This window comes from Lissotriton helveticus, chromosome 9 (assembly GCF_964261635.1).
Source record: "Lissotriton helveticus chromosome 9, aLisHel1.1, whole genome shotgun sequence".
In the NCBI taxonomy this organism is placed as follows: Eukaryota; Metazoa; Chordata; class Amphibia; order Caudata; family Salamandridae; genus Lissotriton; species Lissotriton helveticus.
In genome coordinates this window covers 1,246,902,023-1,246,922,439 of record NC_136070.1, presented here as the reverse complement: position 1 = coordinate 1,246,922,439, position 20,417 = coordinate 1,246,902,023, and the positions used below count along the sequence as shown (strand labels likewise).

At 40.0% G+C, this 20,417-nt stretch overlaps 1 protein-coding gene across 1 annotated transcript in view; it reads left to right on the top strand.

Moving 5' to 3' along the window:
* LOC144783403 (uncharacterized) overlaps positions 1-20,417 on the top strand; it is a 53,715-nt gene extending 33,298 nt beyond the window's left edge. Inside the window, exons 11-18 of the mRNA XM_078662394.1 lie at positions 3,369-3,422; positions 4,226-4,279; positions 4,555-4,617; positions 7,270-7,332; positions 13,019-13,135; positions 14,296-14,373; positions 18,828-18,881; positions 20,355-20,417. Of these exons, the coding sequence (XP_078518520.1) occupies positions 3,369-3,422; positions 4,226-4,279; positions 4,555-4,617; positions 7,270-7,332; positions 13,019-13,135; positions 14,296-14,373; positions 18,828-18,881; positions 20,355-20,417 (546 nt within the window). The remainder of the gene's footprint in view (positions 1-3,368; positions 3,423-4,225; positions 4,280-4,554; positions 4,618-7,269; positions 7,333-13,018; positions 13,136-14,295; positions 14,374-18,827; positions 18,882-20,354) is intronic.

Sequence of the window (20,417 nt, the reverse complement as noted above, 5' to 3'; positions counted from 1 at the left end):
AGAAAATGGGTGTTGCCGTGGGGGTTCTGCTGCAACACCCATTGATTTTGATGCTGCCCCCTATTTACAAGGGTGGCGTAAATAAAGCCCAGCGCCAAAATTAAGACCAGAGAAAACCTAGTCTTAAAATGGCGAAACGAGGACAAATGTGTAATTTCTCCTCGTTTTTACTATTTCAATGTTTGCTACATTGTGCAGCACATATTGAAACAGTAAATCGCCACTAGTGATTGTTCATGTGCAGGAAGGTCCCCCTTCCTGCACATAAAGAATCATTAAAAAAATTACGATTTGCAATTTCTGCGTGTGCTGCACAATGCAGCACACATACGAGTTACAAATCACCATTAGGGATTGTTTATGTGCAGGACACATATGTGCACATAAACAATCATTCCCTCAACGGAGGCACCCTTGCACTATGATGCAAGGGTGCCTGCGTTTCGCGCTAGGCAGCTTGTGAAAACGCAGGGATGTGCCATAGCATTGTAAATACGGCGCATCCCTGCGTTTTCAGAATGGCGGAGCGCGGCTTTAGCCACTTTTGCTTAACGGCACGCTTTGCCATTCACATGTAAGTATGCCCTAGTATATGCGAAAAACAAGGGCCCCCTGAATAGAAATACGATTCCTAGGACAGGGAATGAGCAAATGTGTGAAGAAATTCCTAGGCAATCACAAAACAGTACTAGTGCAATTAATCACAAGAGGAGGGGCTAATGCAAGGAGGGACGGACAACTAAGTGAATGCACATACATAAATGCGTTATTTATTCATAAAACAATATCTCATACATATAATTAAAAATACAATTAATGAATCACAATAACATAAAACTGGGAATTTTAAAAAGTGATAATGAAATCACCAAACATTAAAGACAATAATTAATCCTTCAAAACCAAAAACGTGGCACATATATAATTATCGACGCGCGTTTCGGCGTTCAAGACATTAGTGCATTCACAGTTAAATTAAAAAAGCAAGAAATTCTTATGTCCTCCACACCCTAGCAAATAGACTCTAAAGATACAACCAAGACATGCATAGGAATCCTCCAAGAGAACTGGATATAGATGCTTGTTTATAATGTGGTGTTAAATTATAATGTATTACTGAATTATCTGTTTATACTGATGGTCTAGGATATTTACAACCTATAATAACTGGACTTATCCTTAATTGTTGAATGTATCAATTTTTTCAACAATACATACAGCATTATTGACTGTGTTTCTTCAATTATATTTTCTTGGTTGTATCTTTAGAGTCTATTTGCTAGGGTGTGGAGGACATAAGAATTTCTTGCTTTTTTAATTTAACTGTGAATGCACTAATGTTGTCTTTAAAGATAAATAAATAGAGTGTGTTATAATTATATATTTTTTTGTTATGTTGTAGAAAATTGTGTGGCTCCTGAAGAAGGCGTTGTCTTGAACGCCGAAACGCGCGTCGATAATTATATATGTGCCACGTTTTTGGTTTTGAAGGATTAATTATTGTCTTTAATGTTTGGTGATTTCATTATCACTTTTTAAAATTCCCAGTTTTATGTTATTGTGATTCATTAATAGTATTTTTAATTATATGTATGAGATATTGTTTTATGAATAAATAACGCATTTATGTATGTGCATTCACTTAGTTGTCCGTCCCTCCTTGCATTAGCCCCTCCTCTTGTGATTAATTGCACTAGTACTGTTTTGTGATTGCCTAGGAATTTCTTCACACATTTACAGTATGCCCTAGTATCCCTGTATCCATCAGGGATGCCCCAACGCTGCTCCAGTTTAAAAAGAGCTGCAGATGCATCTCATTAAAGATCACTACATCACAATCATTAACCGTTCACAAACCAGTTTCCACTCCTAACAGTTATTGATTTTATGCTTGTCTTTGAACATATAAGGTACTTTGGTGCCTTTTGGTTATGCTATAGAAATACCAAATACTTTACATAAATACACACATGTAGAGCAGGGGTGCCCAGCCTCAGCCCAGAATGGCTGGACCCTTGCCAGATTTGCAAGATATCCACAAAAGGTAACGTTACATACAGTGAATCTTAATGAAAATCTAGCATGATCTTAACCTTGCTGAATCCACCAAGCTGGATACTCGTGCTTTAAACAAATGCCACGCTCCTCAAGAGGTAGATGATAGGAGATGTCAAACCGACACTTTGGCTTTAAGGGGACCATCTACCCAAAGGGAAGAGGAAGAGATAATGTATTCCATAATACAACGTCAGTGATGAAACATTGCAACATCACAAAATAAAATGGTGGACGGAGTGTTGAAGCTTTTCAAACATTCACCACCAGTAACAGATCTAGGTTTAATCCATTGTTATTTTGCTTGCCGCATTACCCCAGATTGGACCCAGCCATATGCAAATCAGCCTTGACCCTGCCCCGTAAAAACAGTCCAGCCCGAACTGTCAAGCCAGGTCCTCCCAAGACCAGAAAAGAAGCATTAAAGGACCGATTTCGGGGTAACACCCCTCATCAGCCAGGCTAGCTTGAATCCAGTGGCACAGCAAGCAAGGAACCCACATCTAGGCATACCCTTAGCCACTTAGGGTGCACATAGCAACACCACAAAACAAAAGTGATGGAACATATACATTTCCTGCACATGGCTGGAAGGCGATTACATCAAGTGGGGGCTGCTGGGGAGCATCCAGATGAACAACCACTAGGTAAATGAAGGCTGAATTATAGGTAAAATGGGACTTCTCAATGAGTTGGATAGGGCTTCTGAAAGGCCCACAGTAATCAGGAAGTGCTTATCATAAGTTAGGCTTCTGAGAAACATTTTTTTTCTGATATTATTTTTAAGAGGGTTGTTATAGTGGTGCCTTGTCTAAGTGAAGAAGGTATTAACGTAGAGCCACAAGGAAGCTTACTCCAGCAGAAAGAGGGAAACCACCAGAGAATCCTTACCTTGCAGTGGTGTAGCAGTGCTGCATGCTTGGGGTGTAGCAAGAACTACATGCAAAGGTGGACTGCGGGATCAAAAAGTCAGGAGAGTGTCACTATATTCAACAGTACAGGGGACAGAAGGAACAGAACATTGATGTGCTTCTTGAATAGTACAGCAAGTTGATGGTCACTTAAGGAGTTGTTGCTAGTGGATGACATTGTTCTGATCGTCAGTATGTTCAAGGTACAGAAGTCACATGACCTGGATGTGTTGATAGAATAACCCATCTCACATGAGAAGAGTTTAGAGAAGGATCCATAATTCAGTATGTTGATAGTGTAGATCAGAACATTGATTGTCACTAGGTTCCAGGTACTGAAGAAGCTGCTTAGATCTCATCTTGATGTTGTGCAGCTTATGAGTGCTCATTATTGTGTTTCAGGGTGATCGGGGGATGAAAGGAGCCTGTGGACAGGACGGTGAAAAAGGTGACAAGGTAAGAGTGATCAACCTGTCACATGGAACTCATTAATTGCATAACTATTATGGGATCTTGTACTGATGTGCCTCACTGCTATGCTTCATTCGCCAAATGCGATTATCACCGAACCACTCTGTACCAAGATTAGAAGGAGCCTCTTAGGGACTGCACCTTGAACCTAATATTTGCACCTTCTTCTTTGGCCCAGCCACAAGACAGTAATGGTCTGATTTGGAGCAGGTCAGCAATGTGGCTTCTGTTGTACAATTACAGATGGGTCTCACGGCCCCTTCTGCTTTCTGTCGCTATACAATGACTCAGTAGTCTGATGTATCTGACGGCAAAGGTTCTACTGGCTTTGCAATGGTGTCCACCATGAGTAATGATGAAGCCACTGAAAATGGTGTCAGGTGAAGCATCCAACTTAAGATGGCCACCTCTGTGGAAGAACATTGTATAAACCATAGCAAATCTTTCATGGAACACCCTACAAGTGGCAATGGTGTGTCTGGAAAAAACTCTCAGCATGGTAAGGGCACTTGCAGTGTAGGTGTTGACAATATTTGTCCACTCTGTGGACACATTTACTTCAACTACATTTTTGGAGGAATTCCATCAAGCTGCACTAGCATGGTGGGATTGTCATCAGTATATTTCTCCTGAGGTGGTTCTTACTACGGTTATCAAAGCTCACTTATGGGAACATCGCTCACCACTATTGCAGCGCAGCAAAAATAAGGCTGACATTCCTCTGCAAGTGATCACCTGTCCTGCTGGCAACAGGTTAATGCAAACTCACACCTACTCCTTTCTTTCAGGGAGACGCGGGCATTCCTGGCAGAATGGGACTTCCAGGAAGGAAGGGAGACATGGTAAGACAACACAGTCACTTTCATGTGTATTTTATTTAATGTATGTGAAAAAGAACTCAATAAATCGCATGCCATGATATAAACATGGCAACAAAAACCTAAAGGAAGACCCTGAAGGATGAAAGAGTTTGAGCAAATTGTGCATGGGGAGTAAGAGCATTTCAAAGGTTTGTGGGGATGAAGAGAAGTCAGCAACAATATGACACAAGGTTATTTTATCAGTCAAAAATATGTGGTTATGTCTACTTAACTTTGTTCCATATATTTCTGTCTAGGGAGAATCTGGAGCTCCAGGAATGCCGGGTGCACCAGGCAAAGAAGGTCTCATAGGTCCCAAGGTGAGAGTCCTATAAAACTAATTCAAAGTTAGTATCTGCCCCTGTTGTGTGTGGATTTTCTTCAGATTCACAGCACGTGGTAAGTACATCGTTAATTTTCTCAATCCAAATCAGTTTCACTTCTGCTGCAGTTGTTACCAGAAATGTTGTGGGAATGACCAGGGAGGCATCACACCGAAACATAGACCATCTACTTGCTTTCACCCAAAACGTTGGAGACCAGAAACAATAGATCTAGGTGTACAAGGGTCACACTTTACAATTGCTCACAAATGTATACTAGACACTTGTAAAGAGCCAGAATTACTGGGGTTTTAAGTATTAAGGAATCCTTCCTACTTAACAAGTATTTGAAGAAAACACCTGAGCCCTTAGATGGTCATGCTAAACCACCCAGGGAGCTGTCACAACAGACCTCAGAAAACATTTGCAGTGTGAATATTAAACACCTTTCTTTGAGAAGTTATAAGTAAAATGTTTTTTATGTAATAAAAAAGGTTGATGCTACTGCAAAAGAGTATTATTAGCCAACCAAAAATTTATTTTCATGTGTAAAATATGTTCACTGTTTAGCTCGGTTGTGGCATGAGTGAAACAGTATATTTTTGGCATAAAGTCTGTTTTCAGATCATACAGTTGATCATCACATTCCTTGTAGATTTTTGCATATACATCCTAACCAGTTAATACATGCACACTCACTGGCACTTTACTTTATATTTGGGAATTCCTTCAAAATTATATTTCACCAAAAATTGTCTCCAAATTTCTTTTGGTTCTTAAATAGAAATTTGTTGTTTGTGATCATTTTTGTTTTATCCTTTCTCAGGAGTTACATGTTTTTATCTTTATTTGAAAATTCGCTCAAAATGTATATTAGTTTAACAGTTCGTATTATATTTTATAAACCAGGTTGCAATATTCTACACATTCCAGATACCTTTTGCCAATGCAAACAGTCTTCCTCCCAATTATTTCCATGTTTATCAGAAGTAGGACAGAAAATGTCACAACTGCACTTGCAGGTTTTTGACGCAGGAGCTAAATCTAATAACCGAGTTGACGAAGTATGACTTTTGCTCCACTGAGCTTGGATGTCATGCTGGTTTGCCTTTTTAAATGCAATAATGACATTTAGAAAGGAAGAATCTGCAAAATTATGAAACAATTAAGACCGCATATTTAAGGGAGGCGTTTAGTTATCTCAAGATGGCGGTAAGATGACCTGCCTACATGTGACTTTACGGAAAAGCTTTGGAAGGTTAGGAAAAGGAACACCATCTTAGTTGTGTTAGAAATACTAGGCTATGGTGTGCACAAGTTTATGGCATTCTGGACTTTTTGTGGATGTCAGCTGGTAGGAGGCCCAGTCTTGCAGAACATCATATACTTCTCCCTTAGGGCCTTATTTTGAGTTTAGCCAATGGGATACTCTGCCACATACTTGGTGATGTCCCGTCCCCTGTATAACAGTATTATAACCTATGGTACGTGTAATGCAGCAGACGGGCTATCCACCATGTTTCGACAAAGTATTCCATCTTCCAAACACAAAATAAGGCTCTTTTGTCTAAACCATTAGGACAATGCTAAAGGAATATTTCAATAATCTTTATGTCATTAAAAAGGTTATCTGAACACTGTGGGCCTCATTTATGAAAAGTGACGCATCGCTGCGTGAAAACAGTGATGCGTCACTTTTCATTGCGCCCTCCTTGCCAAACCAATGATGCGTCATATTTACAGTATGACGCATCATTGCGCGAGGAGTTACAGATACGTCAGTATTTCTGACGTATCTGTATGGCGCAAAAGTGACGCATTGCTGGAGTGTGTCACAAAAGTGACGTAACTCCAGCAATGTGTCCTTTCACATGGGGCAAGCCCCATGTAAAAGGGCCTGCGTCAATCTTACGCCTGCTGTGAGGCAGGCGTAAGAAATTGACGCATTTGCGTCCTAGATTTCACTGCGTCACTTCTATGACCCTTTCTTGCGTCAGAACGCCCCCTGCATACATTATACGTGGCACAGGTATAATGTAGCGCAGGGGTTTACAAAGAGACGCATCTACCTAGATGCGTCACTTTGTAAATATGGTGCAACAAGGTACATTTTTTACGCTGCTGGTGCGTCACAAAAAGTGACATACCGGCAGCGTAAAAGTGACGCACGGCCTCATAAATGAGGCCCTGTGTTTCGTAAAATGCCCATATTGAGCTTTCTCGCTAATTTTGCTGCACTGAAGAACAGCCCTGGTCGATTATTCCTCAACTCCTTGTTCAATGAGAGGATAAGTGAAAATCACTGTTCCTATTAGGTCTGGCTGTGATCAGGAAACTCTGCAATAACCAACCATTGATTGTGCCCTCCTCTTGTCTTTATTGGATGGCACAACTTTGTTGCTTCAATTGACCTCTCAAATAAAGATTTGTATTCACTTTTAGGATAGAAAATACAAACAACCCAATCTCACTTGCTTTAAATAGCCCATCATTGTATGGATTGTGCTGGGCGTGTCCCTAAAAAACCATGTTAGACTCACCGGTGTCAATACCCTTTCTAGCCTGAATGTGAGGGATGAACTGTGAATATGTTACTTGATGATTTGTACAAAGCCCTCTGCCTGCATTGATATCTCCATCTCTTCTCAGGGTGACAGGGGCTTTGCAGGCCAGCAGGGACACAAAGGAGACCAAGGAGATAAAGGAGAGCGGGTGAGTTGACCTGAGTTGAGATGAGATGTGACCAGCATCTGAAATGAATGTGCAGTTGTTTTTTTCTCTGGTTTCTTATTAACATTAGATTACATTCTGGCACATAGTTAGTGGACTTACTAAAAGCTGATGCCTATTTTGCTATGCTTCCTAGAAGTGGAGGGGAGGTGTATAAATAATTGACATCCGTATTTATATACCTGGCAGTCTATCTATGCGTCCCCCTAGCAAGAATTCTAGATAAGGACCAGAGACATGGAATTAATCTGCCCCTCAACATTTTAGGACAGGATAACTTACTATTCTCACTTCAGATAAAGAATACAACAAGGTGTGCATCATTAAATGATTAAAGTGAATAACAACAGCAAGTTTGTGTCAGTGTCTGGGTGTTGAGTTACTCATAGTTTCTGGTCTTTGTCTGCCAGAGATAAGGGGGACCCCTTCTGGTAGCCACATTGATGCTCGTGCAATGCATGCACCAGCGACAAGTGCCTTCCAGACACAAGGAGGAAAAGACAGAAGACAAAAAACCTCCTTGCCAACAACGGGATAAGGATAAATTCGAGACTGGAGATCACAGATGGTGCTGAGGTAAACTGGAGTAGAGAGGACGCTGAAAAAGTACTGGAAGAGGATCCGAGACAAGGAAAAACAAGGGACAAAAATGATGCTGGTGGGGAAGAACGTGATGGAAACTACCGCTGAATGCTTGTGACACAAGGAAGTGTCCCAAGAGCTCTCCTGATAAAGGTAGGTACAAGAAGTATTCCAGGATTCCTCCAGTCTCTATCCTTGGACTGCCATGTAAAAGACAGGGAAAAAATGGCCACCATCTTAGATTGAGCTGGAAAAAATAACCAGGTCCAAAAATACTGTGATATTTGAAGTTAGATCAAGGGACATGGAGTGCTCTGGAGAATCAGCATGACAGGCCCTGGTTGGTAAGTGTTTTTAAATGCCCCCGGCTGCCCTGTATTACAAGAACACTTCCCAGCCTGAGCTGGCCAAAACACAACAGTCTCAATTCCGATTCGCAGGACTCCCAGGTGGGATGAGGCAGACACAGGGGATGTGACATAACAGTAACTTTGCATGTTTGATTATGTACTGATGCATTTATGCAGTGTGCATGCAAGCTGCGGAGAGGCTTAGAATCACTGAAATGTGTGACGCCTCTACACAAATCACTGGTCAGTGATTCTTACTGGCATGTTGGACATGGTGTGATGGGTTGAGCCATGAAACATGCCTGCAGGCAAATTAATTATTATCTGAATGTAGCAAAGTACCAGAATCCTGATTTCAGCTCTATTACTGTCCGGTGGGAGGTTGTGCTCCGCTAACTTTCAGACCCTGGTTTTTGCTGAAATGTTCCTCTTGGAGAATGACAAGGAGCACTTACATGGAAATAAGTGGAACACTAGTGTAAATGTAGAGGCTTGGAAATTTCCAAATAATTGTAATTTCACCGGTTTCTGGACACCCCTAACAATGGTTCATCTCAAGAAAGCAAAGTGCGAGGGGAAGGAATGGGGCAAAGATAGCAAAATGATACTATGATTGAGGAATGGGATGGGAGAAGAGGAATGTTGTGAATCTCCATGAGTATCACATGTGCTCTGAAAGCGGTTTTGCAAACATTGCATGGCAACATAGTGACCCTCTGACTCTCCATTCTTCCATTGTCAAGCATGAACCTAGAGACACAAGTAAGACCTTCAGATGTAACTGAGAACTGACCAATGGGGCAAGGGACAAATACCAGGAATAAATGTATGCAAAGATAGCATTTCACCCAATTCCAGTACTCCAGCTCGAGTAGAGAAGTCTCTGGTTTTCGATGTAGCCCCTCTGACACGGCAAGAAAAAGAACAAACTCTTGCCCTTGGAAAGAAAGAAGAGAGAACCTCCTTTGTCCTACAGAGTAGCCCCTGCCAACTTTACTACAAATTCACATCCACCTTCACGTGCCCTTTTTGGGCTGAAAAAGACCCAAGTACCATTGCACCTAATTGTAGAATCTTGAACTGAAAAGAACTTGCTACAAAAGAAAAAGTCGTCTGCAATTGCCAATCAACATTTTCTTAAATTCTATGCCCTTGATCAGTGGCAGGTAAGATGGCCAGGAACTTCTGATGTCTTAATAGAGGCTTTGGATCTAGAAAAGGAACCTTTGAGATGTTATATTGTGAAACTCTAAATAAAACTTGACTCTCAGATAATTATATCAGCGGTGTACAGTCATAATATCGAGTCAATTATTTCGACTGGACAGAATATCGAGTAAAAAATATAGAATGGACATAATATCGACTAGACATAATATAGACAACAAAAATATCGACTAGAGAAAATTAATATCGAATAGAATGGACATAATATCGAATCAAAAATATAGAATGGACATAATATCGACTAGACATAATATAGACAACAAAAATATCGAATTTAAGGTAAGTTAATAATAATTTTTATTTTTTGTGTAATATAAGTCTGTAGCGGGTTGTGGGTTTATAGGGGAATAGGGTGGGAAGTAATTTAATTCTAATTAATTAAATATGTTAATTTATTTATTGATATATATTTAGAATTAATTGTTAATTAATTATTAATTGGTAATTAATTAAAATATAATTGGTAATTAATTATAATTGATTAATTGATAAATATTTTAATTTTAGTAATTTATTTTCTGTAGCGGGTTGTGGGTTTATAGGGGAATAGGGTGGGAAGTAATTTAATTATAATTAATTAAATATGTTAATTTATTTATTGATAATAATTTAGAATTAATTGTTAATTAATTATTAATTGGTAATTAATTAAAATATAATTGGTAATTAATTATAATTGATTAATTGATAAATATTTTAATTTTAGTAATTTATTTTCTGTAGCGGGTTGTGGGTTTATAGGGGAATAGGGTGGGAAGTAATTTAATTATAATTAATTAAATATGTTAATTTATTTATTGATATTTTTAAAAAAGTAATTGTTAATTAATTATTAATTGGTAATTAATTAAAATATTATTGGTAATTAATTATAATTGATTAATTGATAAATATTTTAATTTTAGGGTTCAGGGTCAGTTGTCAGTTTTTGGGTAAAGGGGTATTTTTAGGGTTCAGGGTCAGTTTTCAGTTTTTGGGTAAAGGGGTATTTTTAGGGTTCAGGGTCAGTTTTCAGTTTTTGGGGTAAAGGGGTATTTTTAGGGTTCAGGGTCAGTTTTCAGTTTGTAGGTAAAGGGGTATTTTTAGGGTTCAGGGTCAGTTTTCAGTTTTTGGGTAAAGGGGTATTTTTAGGGTTCAGGGTCAGTTTTCAGTTTTTGGGGTAAAGGGGTATTTTTAGGGTTCAGGGTCAGTTTTCAGTTTGTAGGTAAAGGGGTATTTTTAGGGTTCAGGGTCAGTTTTCAGTTTTTGGGTAAAGGGGTATTTTTAGGGTTCAGGGTCAGTTTTCAGTTTTTGGGTAAAGGGGTATTTTTAGGGTTCAGGGTCAGTTTTCAGTTTTTGGGTAAAGGGGTATTTTTAGGGTTCAGGGTCAGTTTTCAGTTTTTGGGGTAAAGGGGTATTTTTAGGGTTCAGGGTCAGTTTTCAGTTTGTAGGTAAAGGGGTATTTTTAGGGTTCAGGGTCAGTTTTCAGTTTTTGGGTAAAGGGGTATTTTTAGGGTTCAGGGTCAGTTTTCAGTTTTTGGGGTAAAGGGGTATTTTTAGGGTTCAGGGTCAGTTTTCAGTTTGTAGGTAAAGGGGTATTTTTAGGGTTCAGGGTCAGTTTTCAGTTTTTGGGTAAAGGGGTATTTTTAGGGTTCAGGGTCAGTTTTCAGTTTTTGGGGTAAAGGGGTATTTTTAGGGTTCAGGGTCAGTTTTCAGTTTGTAGGTAAAGGGGTATTTTTAGGGTTCAGGGTCAGTTTTCAGTTTTTGGGTAAAGGGGTATTTTTAGGGTTCAGGGTCAGTTTTCAGTTTTCGGGTAAAGGGGTATTTTTAGGGTTCAGGGTCAGTTTTCAGTTTATGGGTAAAGGGGTATTTTTAGGGTTCAGGGTCAGTTTTGGGTTTTTGGGGTACAGGGGTACTTTGTAAAAATAAAGTAAAATTACATTTAAATTACATTTATTTAATAAAATTAAATTATATTAAATTATATTATAATATTTTTTATTAATTTATATTCAAAAAATTATTATATACTTACCAATACTTATGTTGTAATGGTATGCGTTGTAAAGGTATATGCGTTGTAAAATCTTGCGTTGTAAATGTATGCGTTGTAAAAGTTTTTGCGTTGTAAAAGTTTTGTTGTAATGGTAGGCGTTGTAAAAGTATGCGTTGTAACGTCATACATCCCTGGAGTGGGAATAGTAATTTTAACCTCTACGCTATCCAGCGCTTTCCCTACTGTTGCACCCACTGGAGTGGGAGTAGTAAATTTTACCTCTACGCTATCCAACACTTTTGCTAATGTTGAACTCACTATAGTTGTAACAATAAATTTTAAACATTTTCTAAAATGTTATATATGTTTATTTAATAACATGTTTAAATATATATATATATATATATATATATATATATATATATATATATATATATATATATATATATATATATATATATATATATATGTGTGTGTGTAATTTTTGGTGATATAATTTTTTTAATTATATCAATTATTTATTAAAATTATATTTTTTTAATAATTATTTCTAAGTTTATATTAAATATATTTATTACTATATTAGTTTTAACTTACTTTTAAGACATTTTAAAAAATCGATATTTTGACAGTCTATATTTTTGTAAGTCGATATTTTGGAGTCGATATTTTGGTACTTACCTGTTTGAAGATAGGGAGTCGATATTTTGTCAATCGATATTTTTGACTCGATATTTGTGTATCTCGATATTTGTGTCGTCGATATTATGTCAGTGATCCTATATCAGCATTCCCATGGGAGCAAAGATAGATGCAATAACTCTATCAATGCAGACTATGTACCCAGGTAAATATTGAATATGAATGAGTGCCGCTCCTCTATTCAGAATTAGCCTGTAATCGGAACGTCCTTGATGTGATTATGATTACTGCTATTGGATTAAGCAGATGTGAAAACTACTTTAAGATAACAATGAAGCAAAAGTAACTAAAGAATTTGCCTCTCTGTCATGAGGGAGGAGAAACACCACAAATATCAAAGGATCAGGATGAACATCAGACTTCATCACTTAGGAACTTGTTGACCTTCAGAGCTTAGTATAATAAGATAACTCCACTGGGATGGGACTCATTTTACTGTTTAACTTCTTCATTTATCTCTCAGTCACGTTCAGTCTAAATTGATCTGTTCTCTGAGTCTCAACTATTGTAAGTATACCTGCCAACTAGACGGATCCCAAGCCTGGAGCCCTCACTACACTAAATACATACCTGCGGCCTAGGGCAAGTAAAATGGCCCAATATTTTGTGGACTGAAGACCAAAAAGAGGTGATATAGAAAAGCAATCATTCATCGTTGCAGACACAGGATATGAAAAGGCCAATGGTTTTCATGTTTATAAAACTTATCCCATGCAAACAATTTATTTATTTGACACAATTGCTGTTTTGAATGTAGACTTAGAATGTGACTTAAAACTTGTAAGTTTACTACTTCTCATTAAATGTTGAATACATCTATATTTTTCTTTAGGGTGTGGCAGGTCCTATAGGGGTACCAGGGCCTAGAGGTACAGAGGGAACATCTGGACCACCTGGTCCTCCCGGCCCTGTCGGCACGAAAGGTCCCGAGGGCATCCAAGGACAAAAGGTAAGTGATGCGGTGACATTTGTGGGCTTATGGTGCTCGAGTGCCTGAACTAATTCATCATATTGAGAAAAGGCATGCGATAAAAGTCTAGCCCTTAAACTCAAACAAGTTTAAAAGATGCTGTGAAAAACACATCCAAGGATTCTTCTGCATATTTAGTGATTAAAATGTGTATTGCCCCCTGACTTACCATTTATGATCCTGTAACCAGTCTTGCTATACAGATGCATTACTCTTAGATAAAGTCCTGGTCTGCCTTAGTTAACGAAGAGATATTCATTTATTTTAGATGTCTGTGTAGTTTTGGCTTGGGCCACTTCATTGGCCACTTTAATTGACTAGTTCTTTCTGAAGTTTAAACTTTCAAGACTTCTCCTGCTAGGTCATTAGATCCTAAACATCGACAGGATCTTGGAGGTCTTCCGATATCTAACCTTTGCTTAACTGCATGGGCAAGTGTATTGTCCTTCGTGGGGGACTGTCCTCTATTAGTAGCTAGGTGAGGTCCTTCTAGCATATAGGAGGCAGAAGAAAATTCTTATAAGTGGCTTAAGCACATAAAGAAGTTGAAATCTATCTCAGATATTTATGTAACTCTAATATTTGATAAAATTTAGTTCTGCTGATTTTTTGACATGATGTAACGCATTGTATTCTTCGAAAATGTTCCCCAAAACAAAGTCAAATATGGCTAATTCTGAATTTTCTGGTGCACGTCTTCAGTTTTAGGCATATTGCTGAGATTCCTGCTCTGTTGTTGCACTGAAACTGGCTTTGGAAAATAAATATTTTACTCTTCTAGTAGTAGTGCTACTTAGGTTAACTCGAGCCACTTCTTCTCACTCAACTCCATTTGCAATTATTATAGCAAAACCTTTTTTTTATTTGTTGTTTCCATGTGCTTTGTGTTCTGATGATCTTACATGAGTTTTATGCTACATTAAGATATTAATAAATACATACATTCCCAGAATTGTATTGCCACCCACTAAATGGATTAAATACCTAATATTCTTCAATGATGAGTGCTTGATGTATCAGTTATTCATGACCCATGTATTGAACAAATAAATGTACATATTTAATACTGCTGCCCATTCTACACACATTGTTCAAGAAATGAAAGCATTATTATTCATGCACTTTTTGTTCCCACTCAGGGTGAAAGGGGACCTCCAGGAGAGACGGTTGCCGGACCCCGCGGGCTCCCCGGAGTACCAGGAGAAAGAGGAGAGCAGGTTAATCTCATTACTCCTCATTAGACATGATCTAGTATTAACTGTATATAGATTTAAACACCAACTAGAGTCTCTGTAAGGAGTAATGATGGTGCCATGAATGAATGTCTTACATGTAGGCAGCTCAGTGGACTAAATCACCTGAAGGCACTTCAACTTAGTGAATTGCTTCTGCAGTGAATTTAGAAAGGGTGTTTTTTTAAAGAGTTGCACAGCATCATATTTCATAACCAGGGTCCTGCAAGTTTTGTAAACCTAGAGAACAATGCAAGCTGGTCATTTAGCCTTGCATAACTGCCCTTCAGGGTCTTTTTCATGTCCCCTTAGAATCACTAACACCATTACAAAGTAGGAGTAATGAATAATGCATGGCAAACATAAGGTCCTGATGAATATCCCTTACCAGTAGAGGCACTGACGAAGGGCTGAAACATGTTGACCCAATTTACAAGATTGATTTGGTCCTAATAGCCCTCATTTTTGTCCTTTTTTAATCTTGTGTAGAGCAGAAATTAATAAGCAAAGTACCTTCTACCTGGTAGACAAATGTTAACCACTCAGATTCTCCCTATAAACTACACATGCAACCTACACACATTAGGAGCTCAAGGTGAGCCACTCTGCAACATTGTTGCTGGTGAATGAATGTGCGGCACTGTTCGGCAGCATGCCACCTAGTGTGTGTGAGGGGTATACATCCTTTTTTGTAAGAAACATGATAACACAGTGCTAATAACCCAGGAGATTCGTGGATTTCTAATCTGTTAACCAAGTACTGAGGTCCTTTTCTAGATTATTTATAGTCGGACAGGGAGGCTGTACTTCGTGTCCTTTTCAACCAATTCCTACTCCGGTTGATGGTGCAGTTTCCCCAAATGCACTCTCTGATTATCTAATGATTTTGTGTAGTATTTTGTTGTTTAAGTGTTCTTAACCTCTTCCACGGGTGCCTTCGTAAGAGAAACACTGATGGGAAGTCATGTAATTTCAGGGTGCAAGAGTTACAGTGAAGGGTTTGGGTTTTTCAGGCCATGAAAAGGTAGGAGCTGCTTATAACCCCACTAGGATATGTTGAAGTAGTTGGAAGGAGCTGTGTGATGTACCAGCACAAATCAGATATGCGGACCAGTGATCAGTTCTATGATGACTCCCTGTCTTGACACCATGGTTGCTGAGGTTGGTTAATTGTTCAGGGATGAATACATATGTTTTGTCTTTGTGTGTTTTCCTTTGATTAACTGAAGTTTTTTAAACAACTGAGCTTCTGTTCACTGATATCCATAATTACGTAATATACATGCAAGAGTTTGTTTGTTGGTAATGTGTAGGTATAGTTAGATGTCGTCAGCACAGGAATGATAGAGGGGGTCCTGGTCTCTAATGAGCTTTAGGAGAGCACAGGAAGAAGATGAGAAGCACAGATGAAAGGTGCGAATCATAAAAGACCCCACATGAACCTTAGAGAAGGCGGGTAGGAAGGGTGCACAATTCAATGTATTGAGTTTAGTTGCAGAGAAAGGCTGCAAAACAGAGGACGAACGAAGGAGTCTGAGACGCCTTGGGCTTTAAAATAGCAATATAAAGGTATCTTTCAAAATGTGGGGGTGGAAAATAATGGTTTTTCCTACACAACTCTATGTATTTAGCAGTCTTTGTCATTTGTATGAAGTTTAAAAGCTTTAAAATATCGATAATCTAGTAAAAACACCCTCTAAAGGTAGTCCTTTAGAGAAAACCCCTACCAGAATTCCCTATCAACAGGAGAATTATCTTTCAGAACAGCAAATACTGTTGCAAAACATTTGTCTAAGACAATGTCTCTTACAAAACCTTTGCACCGAAAAGATCTCTTGCAAGCAAAGTTTGGTAACTCAGCAAAGTTTGCAAACTGTACACAATATAAACTTATTCCCTGTCACAGAACTTTGAGGGTAGCAAAGATGTTAAATTTGAGGTTTGCATTCAGGTACCACTCACTCTTGTATCTCACACATCATGCTCCCCTACCATGCACACACGCGACCTTGCCAGTTTCCTTTTTTAGCTGAAGAGCATGAACCAGAAGCACCTTCTTGCACGCTCACTGACATCCTGTACAGGGTTTCTTCAGCACGTGGCTTTAAGCCATGGACATTATGTCATTGACCATTGGCAGCAGTCAACTTGCTTAACCTCTGCATCTCTTGCCTGGGGAAGAGTCCGCACCCCTGCATTCAGTTTGTTGTCATCGGTATCACCCTCTGGATCAATCTGGCCTGCATGCAGAGTATGCAATCAACTTGGGTACTGGGTCATCGCTATCAAGTGGCCATGAGTGCCCTTCCTGTCAATGAGGTAGTAAAGCACCCTAATTATGGACCCAACACTAGGTAGGCGGAATTTGTGTAGTCCCGCTACACAAAGCTCAGCGAAAGGGTAAACAATCTCCGCGTGCACGCAGAAATTCTGCGACTACGTGGAATTGCTTGTTCCGCCCATTTGTGATGCTTTTTTCCTGTTCGCAAACGCTGTTTGTGTGCTTGGGGGCAATATCTTGTGAACACACATTGAAAGCGTGAACAAGCAAAACATTCTGTAAATCCGCGGATTGCAAAATTTTTGGCAATTCCGCATTCTCCGCGGAATGCGAAATTATCCAAATGCCGCAAATTCTGTGAGCCGAACGGAATTCACCGCCCAGACCTACCCAACACCTCCGTGTGGATTTTACCATCACTGGAATTAGTAAGTGAGTGAAGAACCCTGGAAAAATAGTGGGTTGTAATGCTTCTCCTCTATACCAGTAACCTTGTTTCAGCCAGCTTCACCTGTTAGGGGCCTGTGAAGGGTGGCTAGCATCTAGGAGCATATAGATTTTCAGTGACAACACCTTCCTCAGCTCCTTTGCACTGTCTTGCAAGACTAGCTGGCTACAGGGCCACCACAGACCTAAATAACTGAGCACTTCTCACCTTCTGGGTCCAGCACTGGAAACTGGTAGCATCAAGCAAGTCTTTCCAACTGGGTGTGAGTTAGGGGACAGACTCTCAGTTTGCTCCTGTGATTTGAGTTCACCATCAAAGAGTAGAACCTAGGTTGTCCTATGGGCTTCCCCCATCACATTTCTGAGTGAGCCTGTCCACTTTCTGGTTCAGGTGCAGAAGGTGGGTGGGAGGGCAGAGACCACCCAGTCAGCCATCAAAAATCCGCTTGGCAGTTCGGGCTGGACTGTTCCCATGAGGCACAGGGTCAGACTGATTTGCATATAGCCATGTCTGAACTGGGGTGGCAGAGTGGGCTAAAGAACGGTGATGGATCAAACCCAGATCTTTTGACTGGGTGTGAGTGTTTGATTGGTTCAGATGCTCCGTCCATCACCACCCCCTTTTGTACCGCATCAAAAATCCCCATCACAAGAAAAAGCAAAGAAATTATGTCTCCTCCTTTGTTTGTCACACCCTCTGTTCCTCCCCGGAAGACAAGAGGAACAGAAAGAACTCACCGGTCTCTCCCCAAGTCCACCATCAGATTAGCCACCCAGAGCAGTCTCGTTGGGAGTTCCTCCAACAACGGATGTGCACCAGATGAAGGAGGATACAGCCCCATCATTCTCCATGATGCTTCAGATTTGGAAGAACAGAACTCTGCTCTGAACTGCACAGCTCATTCACCAGCTGTGGGGTGATACATGATACTGGAGGATTCTTACTTGGCTTCCAGTTTACCATGGTGGAACAGTCAGATTAATCTCGCCCTCGCCACCGTACCACGCATCCGCAGAGCCACCGCCGGAGGAAGATCCTTCTCCTACCTTGCAGCCAAGACTTGGAACTCCCTCCCCATCCACCTACGGCTGACCCAGGACCATCTCTCCTTCAGGAAGCAACTCAAGACCTGGCTTTTCGAGCAGTAACGGACCCCCCCCCCCCCCCCTACCCCCTCCCATGCCGCCCCCCCTCCCCCCCCAGCGCCTTGAGACCCTTCCGGGTGAGTAGCGCGCTTTACAAATTGTTCTGATTGATTGATTGATTGATTGAGTAATCAGACCAAAAGCATCTTGATTTGCTATGGCCTCCCAGCTTGCACAGTTCCAAACATGAGCTTTCTCAACTTTTCGTCTTCCATCCTCAGGTCAGACGTTCTCCCTGAATGGCTTGAATGCAAAGCTGAAGGTTGCCGAAGCGTCTCACTGTTACGGAAGCTTATCCATACCTTCCAATCCACTTTATGGTGGGGAGCAATAGCCAAAGGGTGTCTCCTCGTGGGACCTTGTATGCTGTTATTTTCTGTGAAATTTGTCATTGTGAACTGGCCAATGTGTGTTTCTTTTTTACAAAGGCGCATGTCTCAATTGCCACGTAACTGCAGTTTGGTGTTAAGTTTTAGAACTTGGACAAGGAAGACCAGCCAATGGTTATAACAGTCAACAGTCAAAATCTCTTTTCTTGAACAACGTACTGATTTCTATTTTTCAGGGCAGCATTGGACTAGACGGCAGTAAGGGAGACAGAGGAGTGCCAGGCATGACGGTAAGACATGTTCTATTATCCATGTGCTGAGAAAGTGTAGTTACATAATTGTACAAAAACCACGTTGACAAAAAATAAATCTCAAAATCAAAGAAGAGGAAAGTACTCAGAATGCCCCTATACTTAACTGTAAATAGACAGGTGACTGCCTTTAACAGATCTGTTTTCCCAGGACCCCAGTGATCTCTGCATGGAGGGGGTCTTGGTAGGCTCAAGTTTACAGGTTCCATTGCCTACTGTTGGAGTTAACGTTGGAACAAATACATATATTGTATGTATGAAATAGTGGGGTATTATAAATATATTGCAGCTTGCATACAGCCTAACAAGTAAGGCCATATATTAAAATTCTAAGGCCATTATGTTGCACGGAAATGTCATAGCACATATTCCTACTATGTACTATCAGAATTTAGAGATGGACAACTTTACTCTCCATTTGGAAGGCTACAGCTTGACAAGAAGGGACTTGGGAAGGGTTTCGGTCATTAAGCATGTCCTCCTTACATGAGTATTCCCTCTTGCTCTTCAGCATTCCTTAGCATCAATGGGTAAAAGAGCATCAGAGGTTGCTGACGTGCGGCCACTGCACCCCACCCCACCCAGGGAATGCTGGATTCAATAACAGTGATAGAAGTGCATTTGACATTATTGCATTGGTATCTGTATCACCAGACAGTGGGCATTCATAATTATTGCAATTCTGTGGTTGACACCAGGGACAGGAAGTGGCAGACTGGGATACAAAACAATTAAAAGATCTGGCATAAAGCTGTTGACTCTGGACAGTTTGTAGGGGTCTAAAGCATACTTTGAAAATATCACAGACCAAATGTCATAAGAAATAATATTGTTTATAATTGTATTATTTTTTATTCCATAAGTGAAAAATGTGGTTTAAGGTGATGATTACTGTTGTTTAAATAGGCTATCTAGTTAAATAAAAATGCAATCTGCATATTTGTAAAAATAAAAAAAAGATTTTTCGCCAAGAAATAAGTGGCAGCCGCTTCTGATGACTGCCATTCTCCTTATATCAGAATAGATGCTCAACCCACTCCATTGCCATCTCCTATTGAACCTAGCAGAATGTCAAGCTGACTATGGTCTAGTTACCTAATGCTAGACCATATTTTTTTAAAAACAAGCACACACCCTGCCAGCCGCAGTCATCACTTGTGCAAAACTAAAGGGACACTCTGGACCCCATGGATATCGCTAAAACCAGACTCTCCAATGGAGGATGCTTGTCTTTCTTGTCTTTTCTGGCTCCTTTCAGATGGCAGCAGGAAGGGATCGCATGGCAAATACCATCAAACAGACATCAACAGACAACAGCAATAATTACAGATGACTATATAAACATACATTGGCATCACATGTGACAGTTCAGCAGTATCATTGACACCTAAACCAACAGCAATCTATGCTTCCCCATACCTTCGCTCATTCAGTTCTTGTTTTGTGTGGCAGGAGGATGAAGTTCGAGGGTTCGTCCGACAAGAGATGAGCCAGCACTGTGGTAAGCGACATTGA